A 10,173-nucleotide genomic window follows, 5' to 3' on the forward strand; every position below is an offset into this window, starting at 1 on the left:
CATTCCTAATGCGGACATTTTTCTGTGCATATTTCCTTTGCTTTTAAAGCGACATTATAATTTGGGTTGATGTTATAATAATAATAACAAAAAAAAAGAATACAACTGAATAAGTAAACCTTAACAGACTGAGGTGTCTGCTCCATGTTGAGTTTGTTCTACTGGAGTTCTTTGTAAACCAGTTAGAAGCAGCCAACATGTGACAACTTTTTCAAAAAATAAAATCAGGACATACAGTTCCTTTTGATAACAAAAACGCTAAATTTTAACAACTTAAACATCCCTCTGGGTCAGTTCACACTTTGAGACGCTTGCTCATTATACAATACAATCACATATCCTTTAGTGAGACTGAAAAAAGGCAAATATGTGCTGACCCAGATAACAACCGTCAACCTCGTGTTAACCTCGGAAGCATAAAAAGTAAACGGGCCTGTATAATTTACACAGGCAATAAGAAAGCTTCCCAGGTTGTTATATTGCCCACTTCACTGCCAAGTGACGTTGCTTTCAGCCCATTAACCTGTTGCTTTCGGCCTCGTCGGTTGAATCCGGGAGCTCTTTTCTTCTGGTCTCAGGGAGCAGGAAGCCGAGTGCTCCGCTGACCAGCGTCAGGGTGCTGTAGACGATGATGGGAATGGTCCAGTGGTACATGGCCAGCATGTTGAGCAGCGGAGACAGCAGCCCGCCGGCTCGGCTGGCGATAGAGCCCAAACCGGAGGCTGTTTGTCTGAAACAGAAACACACAACCGAGCATTTCTTTAATGTCCGCGCCAACTGGCAGAAGTTTTTGACTAAATGACTGAACTTAATACATTATAAGTAGGGATGCACGATGTACCAGCAACCACATCGGTACCGATACCGATATTAGTGTTTTTTTCCGATATATCGGTATCGGTCCGATGAACAAATGTTGCCGACGTGAAAAACCGACAACCAACATCAGCGCCTTTGTCTCTACATTTGATGTTGCTGCTATTTCACAGATGTTTTTACCTAAATGGTCCTGGACTTAAATATGTTTAAATATGTTTTACTTTTGTTAAATAATAAAGAAGATTATGTGGTCTAATTTGGGCTTCTTTTGAACAGTTTTCATGTTCTCACAGTGCTTACTTATACTCATTTTTGGTGTGAACAAAAATTGAATATCGACATCGGTAACATCGTTTCGCCAGTTGTGATTTCTATCCTTGACTACAGTGAATTGGAGAGACTCAGCTCACCGAAATGATGTTGGAAACAGCTCCTGAACATAAACGTTGCATACAGATCCTGCCCAGTTGGTGAAGAAACGCCCTGCGGTTGCCAATGCGGTGACAGCAACAGCATTACCTGAACACAAAATAACAAAAGGTCAGAAAAATTAGAATAAAAAAAAAAACACAGACGAAAGAATGAAAACCTACAGAGGAAAGGAAAAAAAAGGGGGGGGGGGGTAATTTCTAAAAAATAAAGTATTTATGGTTGGAGTTTGGCCATACAGCTCTTTCTTTCCCAGTCTTGATGTTTCTTAATAATGTTTGTGTGTACAAATGAGTAAAAACACCACAAATAGCTGTGAAAGGAGGCTGTCCAACACTGTTACCCAGGTTTAGATTATTATTGCATCTCAAAACTCGCTATGACAGCAGGTGTTTCAACATTGGTCTTCCAAGGGATTAAACCAAATTCGGAAAGTCTTGCCATTTGGTAGCCATCTTGACAAGGTCCCTGGGTAGTTATTAAGAGCTAACAAGATCATGTCTCTATTTAAATGAATGGGCAAAGAGACATAATTGCAGTTTCAGTGGCCACAAATCACACGTAATGAGGCCCTCCCCGAGAAAAAACACCAGAGAAACACCATCTGAAGCGTTTTACCCTGAGGAACAGCTAAGATTAAGATGCACATCAATCCTCCGGTCAGGAGCGTCGCCATGAGCGACACTTTCCTCCCCACTGCTTCTAACAGCCAGATGCTCATAATATGAGCCGGTAGTTCAGTCAGGCCAAAGATGGTCTGCGTCAGGAAGACGTCCAGTCCGAGCTTCCCCACGTTGAATGACAGGCAGTAGTAGGTAACATTCAGCGAGAACCTGGAGAAACAAGGAACGGTCACGCAAACGCACACAACAGCAAGAATTTAATATTCCTTTAGCATCACATTTAGTACATCATTTAGTATCACAAAAGGTAACTTACCATGCCAAAATTATGGTAAAGAAATACTTCCTAAGCACAGGTGATTGGATAAGAATTATCACGCCTCCCTTTTTCTTAGTTTCTTTCTCAACAATCTGTAATGTACAGGAGTGGACACAACATCATGCTAACATTTGCTCGTGTTAGCAAACCATGTAATCCAACAGCCTTGAACAGTTTAAATCCTTTAACTAAAGTACAGTCCAGCTGATTGTCGCCCAGTTTATTGCAATCCAACACAACTTTCGAATCCGTATTAGGCTACATGTTGATACTGCGGACATTTTCTTGTAAGAGTTTTTCATCATTGATATACATCATGTGTTTACTGTTATCACTCTCTGTAGTTTTTCTTTCAAGTCTTGTACAAAGGCAAAAAAAAAAACACCATGTGATACCTTTACCAGCAGAGAGTCTGGAACAGTGCGTTTGTTGATGGTTGCCACTCTGGTGATCAGCTGTTTGGCCTCGTCTATCCTGTCTCTGTCCAGCAACCACCTGGCCGACTCCGGAATAAACCTGTCCAAAGCAGGTCACCCACACGTCTCAGTAATCAGTTACTTTCCAGTGAATCAGGACGGGGTGATATAAAGTGTTAACACACACCATATGTAAATAGCCACCACTGCTAGCAAAGATGCTGTCAGAAACTGAGCCAGTCTCCAGTCTCTGACGAGGTAGATCATACCAGCCAGGACGACCTGTCCGACCGCCGCAAACAGTTGAGACAGACATGCTCCCCACGATCGTTTGGACACTCCGATCCATTCAGTGGCTAGAAGCAGGATTTCAAGAGTTAGCTTTAGGTTCAGTAACATTTCTGTTGCTGGTTAACCCTTACAAAGCCCTGGAACTCACAAAACATCAATGAATGTTAAAAGAGGTCCACTAGCTTTAAACTTCTCCTTCACTTAAAGAAAAAAATGTTTTAACCCCTTAATCGTTTGATAAAATTGTTGCTAAAAAAGACTAATTTGTTGAGTCAAAGGTCGATTTTCACAGTGTCCTTTTAAAACAAGGCTTCACATCGACTGTCTTTGGACTGTCCGCCTGCTATGTAAAGTTCACTTCACAGAAAACTCATTAAGGCCATTTCTTGAAGACGTTCCACCTCTCATCCAAGAGGCTTCATCAGTTCTGACTGACGAGTTGGGAGTTCCATATACTTGCATCCTTAAGGAACCAATTGAAACCGAAACTCAGTGTTAATGGCCGACCATCGCTGCTTGCAGCTTTGATTTGCTGTTGTTTTTTTCCTTCCAAATACAATCACAATCATCTTTGACAGTGCTAGGCCAAGGATGGAGCGATGGTGCTTCCGAAAACCATGATGCAAATTGTTTTGGTGAAACACTTCGCGCAGGGAGATGAGTACTGTCTTTAAAATGGGTAATTCACTCAAGCAATCAAGCACAGCTGCATCGAAATCTTTGGCAAAACTTGGCATTTTCAGGGTGTAGGTTGATGCCTGGAGGTTGTTGTTTCCAGTATTAAAGGGGATTTTGAGACAGCAGAAGGAGGAGAAAGCTGTGCGAAATCAGAGCCAGATAGGGCAGGATTAAACCCAAAGTCTACATCCAGTAGGTCAGACTACTGTATAGGTAAGGTCTACAGTGGGGAAGTGGATGTTCTAAACAGGACACTAGTTAATGTCAGTTGGATAAAAAGTTTAGCAACTGTTTGAGTTTGCAAAAATGCATCAGCGCAAGAAAGTTATCCACATTCAAAATAATCACAAATGAACCTGAAGCTGCTGAAGGCTGATATATCAAACTGTAGTATTTTTAACTAGGTTTACCTAATACACTGGTAGCTACGGGTATTTTATGCTCCCACTTTTTGATATAGCTAAAATATAATTTGTTCTTTCTGCAGTGTTTGACCTATCAGTTAACCTGTTACTACATTTTGTCAGTTTTTGGCGTTCAGTCAAGAATATCAGTGTTGGAAGTATAAAAACGTGTTTTATGGACTCAATTTATCTACCGTTGTAGTCATATGAAGATGATAGTTGGTGAGTTTCATTAGAAATTAGCAATTAACTACGTGGCTCAACATAAACTGACCAGAAAAAGGAAGGTAATGGAGTACTATACCCAGTATAATGCCGTTAAGTCGAAAACCTCCATAGCCAAGTCCTGCCATGAACTGGGAAGCCAAATATGTGTAGAAGTCGGGACACAGTCCAGTTGTGACACAAAACACGACCATCAGAACGACTGGTATCTGAGACGCTCGTTTACGACCAAACCTGGAACAGATGAGACACTTGGAGTAAGATGGGACGCCCCTGGATAAATAACAAACTGATAGTTGTACCGAAAAGATGAGACTCTGGCAAAAATTATACCAATAAAAATCTTTTAAAACATTTTTTTTATTAGATGAACCTAAAAAACAGAGAATAAAAAGTCATTATGACGTGCACAAAACCTTTACTAAAGTTGGCTTTATGTGATTTTTATTTTTTTTTAATTGCCCGATGACCCACTTTCAGCACATTTTTTCAAACATCGAAATTTGAGGCCATGTTTGAACAGCGATATCTCGCAAACTATTACTGCAATTAATGCAAAACCTCCAACATTGGGTTAATAGGTCAAATAATCCTTGAATATAGGTTAGCTGAAAGTGAAGAAAAATTTAAGCTGTCACGAAAAGTCCAATCTTTGAGCACACATGAACAAAAGAAGTGAAAAGTCAGGAGTTAGCTAAGAATAATTTCTCAACCATATGTAGTTGCATGCCACAATAATAATAAGAATAAAAAACATATGTGATACTTTTAAATGTGAAATAGTTGGCCACAGAAATGCAAAAAAATGTTTTACTTAAATTTTCAGAACTGATTTAGCAGATATGACGAGTTGGGGAATAGAGCTATGGAGTTTCAAAATGCTTCTCCAAATACAACTAATATTGACTGATTAATTGATTGATTGATTGATTGATTGATTGATTGATTGATTGATTGATTGATATGTGCATGTTTTCAACCTCACTTTGTAGGCTGGAGAAACAGAGTGAACTGCTAGCTTACCTATTAAATCTATTATCTAATTCATATACAGATTGGAAAAGATACTTCCAATAAGTTTGACTATAAATTTCCACGTACTCGCACTTTAACTGTCTTTGGTCTTGAAGGCCAAGTTTATTCCCAGTGGAACACAAAGCAAGGGAATCCACAATGATCATGAGAATGAATCTACCACTAAAGTCTTACATAAGAGCATCAAACTGCCATTACATTTTATGTCATGGCACATAAACTTCCCACTGTCCCAGCAGGTCTATGTGTCTGGCTCTGCTTTTTTTTTTTTTTTCATCCTAACACTGTGATAAACCCCAATGACGTTACACAAACGTCTTCCCTCTCCAAACCAAGGTCCAGGCCTCCACACTGAGGTCTGTAAATGAGTTATATTTTGAGAAGCACAATGAAACTCCAGAACTCAGTTGGATCGTGCTATCTTGCAATGATTGTTGTGGCACAGATTGTCATACCTGCTCAATCAGTAATCAAAGTTCAGTGAAAATAATTTCATATTAACAGGTATTCTATTGTATTTGTTTTGTATTACTGTGACATGCAGCTACATATGGTTCAGAAAATACCACGACTCGACATCTGCTTTGTAAAATCAGACATTGTTTGACCTATTTGCCAACTATTACAGATTCTGAATCATTTGCACAAAATTTCAGTCTTTTATCTCGAACGGTTCTTGAGATATTGCCATTCAAACACAGCACAAACGTCTTTATCAATATCAACATTTTATGCCTTAATAATTCCAAAATTGTTCTAAAATTCACATGATTAGAGACGGAGTGAGCCTTAAGTCAGTATAGGATGAAGAACATATTCTGTATTATCACTTACGATTCAGCAAACGGTCCAAATAAGAGACATCCAAGAAGGATACCAGCCATGAACACCGTTTGTGCCACTTCCAAAAAATTTGCTCGCTCACAAACCAAATCAAACTGTAAAACAAATGGTCCAAACTGTCAACAAAAATGACATCATTTAATATTTGCATCATAAATGACCAAAAGGCAGACTGATCCCTTACATCAGTGACTATGGTGGCTTTGTAGATCATGTTTCCATACACCCATCCATTCAGGCACCTGGTGGTCTCATTGAGTCCATATCCCCTGATGGCATCGATGTCCCAGTCGACCGGGACGAACATCCGACACCTGCTGAAGCTGCCATCCTCCTCGCGGGGCAGAGTCAGGTTCAGCTGCTCCTCTGTGGTCAGGTTGGGACCAGCGCTGAGGATCCAGTCTGTGTTACAGTGTCGCTCTGGATCCGACTCGATGAAATACACGCTGGCAAAGTGAAAAGGCAGAATAAAGTTTGGGAAGCAAAGAGCAAACAGGGTGACCTTCTGGAAAAGTCCAAAATCTCCGATACTGCGGAGAATCTCTCCAAAATCGGCCATGTTCAGGGAGCTGACTTCCACTTTGAAGATGCTGCCAGAGGATGACCTTTAAACAATGCGTCTATTAATGTTTAAACCCAGGGCCGTGTGCTTCGGGAAAGGATTAGACGGCGCTTAAATTGATGCATCCTTTTTGTTAGAAGGAGCTGCTTTTATGATTGAACCAGATATGTCACCTGGTGCCTGTCACAGAATAACATGTGCAGAACGTCTTCATGCTTTGGCCTGAAGCCCCGAGTTCAACTCAGCATGTGTTCATCAGAAAAAGCAAAAGCTTCAGCGAACTTGCAAAATACTACATAATTATATATTTTTTTAGTAACATAACACTAAAACAAACCTTGTATATCGAGTGAGAAAAGGGTTAAATGAGGCTTTTGCAGACAGCGTAACGTGTGTCTTATCTACTGTTGATGTTTCACTAACTTTTACAATACGCCGTCTTATGAAATCTGTCCCCCAGAACTCTTACATGAGAAGCAAAACCTGTTACATAATAGTGAGACTGTAGAGAAGCAGTTACTCAGCAAACTGCATGCTGTAAACCTGTGGTTCCCAACCTTTCCTGTCTGATTCACTGCCACAGGCTTGTCAGACGGACGACAAGACTCCCCTTATGAACACCACCTTGGGGGACGTGCTCAAGGCCCGGTTGGAGTTGTCCGAGCAACACATTATTTGAGGTTTTTAGGCTGAGCTGCTACTTTGGAGGGGAAAAAATATTTATTTTTGCTTCTCTGACTGCATGAATATGTCAAATTAAATTGCCAAATCACCCAAAAATTGCTTTTTGACAGGCATGCTTGACCTGAAGAGGTTTCTTACACAATTAAACTAATGTGAAGTCGGCGTATTCTGTCAGCAGCATCATTAAAAGTTATAAGCAGGCCAATAACCATGTCAAAACAAATATTTCAGTCAGAAATAAATACTCAGAATATGATATCTCGTCATAGTATTGTGTAATTAGTTGATTTATTTATTTGTTTTTTGAGAGTCTGGGCATCAAGTAAAAGACTTCTACAAGCTCTTGCAAAGTGTTGGAAACAATGTTCACGAAATATGTTCATGAAATCCAATATGACATTCTGCAGCTGCGTCTGTTTACCAGATTTCACCAACTCTTGTCTAATTCCTGGACTTCACCAGGAATTGCTGAGTCAGGCTATTGTCAGCGTCATGTCCATGAAAATACAGCTGCTACGCTAAGCTGTCTTGATGCAGTCATTTGGAATGAAAGTTGATGGTTCAGTCGGACATTCAGGACTGGAATTGTTGAACCAGCAAATCCATCCATCCATCCATCATCTATCCACCGCTTAGTCCTCACTAGGGTCGTGGGGGGCTGGAGTCTATCCCAGCTGACTCAGGGTGAAGGCAGGTTCACCTGGACAGGTCACCAGTCTATCACAGGGCTACACTTAGAGACAGACAACCAAGCACACTCACATTCACACCTACAGACAATTTAGAATCACCAATTAACCTCAACGTGTGTTTGGACTGTGGGAGGAAGCCGGAGAACCTGGAGAGAACCCACGCTGCACGGGGAGAACATGGAGACTCCACGCAGAAAGATCCCGGGTGTCCTCACCGGGACACGAGGCAACAGTGCCAACCACTGATATATGTATATATATATATGTGTGTATACATATATAAGGTACTTGTTTTTCACCCTCCTGTTATCTTTGGGGTCAGTTTGACCCCACTCAATGTTTAACATCTCTAAATAAGTGATTGAAGATACGATACGATAAGATAAGATAAGATAAGATAAGATACGATACGATAAGATAAGATCAGATAATCCTTTATTGATCCCTTGACAGAGAAATTGCATTTACAGTTACATCCCACCCAAGAAACATAAAAAGACAATAACCAATAACAGGGGGAGACAGGAGGGAGAACTGTCGGGTCAGCCAGCATAAGCAGTGCCCCTGATCATTAGAGGAAAAAGGAAAAACAAGAGGGAAAATATATATATTTTTGGTTTTATTTAAAGGGCTATTTACACCTAAACTTGGGCAACAATTTTATTGATGATAATTTTCTGGGGGTTTAAATTGCTGGGATCAGATTGAACCCAAGAACAAAAGATGTCAGTAAATTTGAAGGTAATATGAGTTAGAAAATAATGGTTCTATCATGACCAAGCAACTCTGAATCTATAATATCTTACCCAAGTTTCTCTATTCACTTTTTTTTTTACATTTATTTTTTAACTAGAATTCGTTAAAGTGCATGGAATCCTTCTCACCTACCTGAATTCATTCCATTTGTGATTTTATAAACGTGCCTCGAGCTTTTCCAAGATCATGTGACTCACCTCCATCAGTCTGTCTTGTTTAGTTCATGTTTACTGCAGCTCTGACTTATTTCTTCAAGACTTATACAACTTTATTGCTCTAAAGATCCAGAAGGATAAGACATGCAGTAAACTGCACACTGACAGANACTGCAGCTCTGACTTATTTCTTCAAGACTTATACAACTTTATTGCTCTAAAGATCCAGAAGGATAAGACATGCAGTAAACTGCACACTGACAGAACAAACTGCACGCAGAAAGATCCCGGGTGTCCTCACCGGGACACGAGGCAACAGTGCTAACCACTGATATATGTATATATATGTGTGTGTATACATATATAAGGTACTTGTTTTTAACCCTCCTGTTATCTTTGGGGTCAGTTTGACCCCACTCAATGTTTAACATCTCTAAATAAGTGATTGAAGATACGATAAGATAAGATAAGATAAGATAAGATAAGATAAGATAAGATAAGATAAGATAAGATAAGATAAGATAAGATAATCCTTTATTGATCCCTTGACAGAGAAATTGCATTTACAGTTACATCCCATCCAAGAAACATAAAAAGACAATGACCAATAACAGGGGGAGACAGGAGGGAGAACTGTCGGGTCAGCCAGCATGAGCAGTGCCCCTGATCATTAAAGGAAAAACAAGAGGGAATATATACAGTTTTTTGGTTTTATTTAAAGGGCTATTTACACATAAACTTGGGCAACAATTTTATTTATGATAATTTTCTGGGGGTTTAAATTGCTGGGATCAGATTGAACCCAAGAATAAAAGATGTCAGTAAATTTGAAGGTAATATGGGTTAGAAAATAATGGTTCTACCATGACCAAGCAACTTTGAATCTATAATATCTTACCCAAGTTTCTCTATTTACTTTTTTTTTACATTTATTTTTTAACTAGAATTCGTTAAAGTGCATGGAATCCTTCTCACCTACCTGAAGTCATTCCGTTTGTGATTTCATAAACGTGCCTCGAGCTTTTCCAAGATCATGTGACTCACCTTCATCAGTCTGTCTTGTTTAGTTCATGTTTACTGCAGCTCTGACTTATTTCTTCAAGACTTATACAACTTTATTGCTATAAAGATCCAGAAGGATAAGACATGCAGTAAACGAACACTAAACTGCACACTGACAGACATAATGTACCACAGGAAACAGAACATGAGTTATTGGGCAGTATACCGTCTTGTTTCCCA

At 39.7% G+C, this 10,173-nt stretch overlaps 1 protein-coding gene across 1 annotated transcript in view; it reads right to left on the bottom strand.

Annotated features, from left to right (window-relative positions):
* Positions 1 to 6,641, bottom strand: part of LOC103360284 (solute carrier family 22 member 13-like) — a 7,657-nt gene extending 1,016 nt beyond the window's left edge. Inside the window, exons 1-9 of the mRNA XM_008285979.1 lie at positions 6,267 to 6,641; positions 6,074 to 6,177; positions 4,284 to 4,438; positions 2,794 to 2,962; positions 2,586 to 2,706; positions 2,188 to 2,282; positions 1,867 to 2,081; positions 1,230 to 1,338; positions 524 to 730 (exon numbers count right to left, since the gene is read on the bottom strand). Of these exons, the coding sequence (XP_008284201.1) occupies positions 524 to 730; positions 1,230 to 1,338; positions 1,867 to 2,081; positions 2,188 to 2,282; positions 2,586 to 2,706; positions 2,794 to 2,962; positions 4,284 to 4,438; positions 6,074 to 6,177; positions 6,267 to 6,641 (1,550 nt within the window). The remainder of the gene's footprint in view (positions 1 to 523; positions 731 to 1,229; positions 1,339 to 1,866; positions 2,082 to 2,187; positions 2,283 to 2,585; positions 2,707 to 2,793; positions 2,963 to 4,283; positions 4,439 to 6,073; positions 6,178 to 6,266) is intronic.
* Between the last annotated feature and the right edge of the window lie 3,532 nt (positions 6,642 to 10,173).

The sequence above is a fragment of the Stegastes partitus genome, unplaced genomic scaffold, assembly GCF_000690725.1.
Source record: "Stegastes partitus isolate 25-593 unplaced genomic scaffold, Stegastes_partitus-1.0.2 Scaffold425, whole genome shotgun sequence".
NCBI lineage: Eukaryota > Metazoa > Chordata > Actinopteri > Pomacentridae > Stegastes > Stegastes partitus.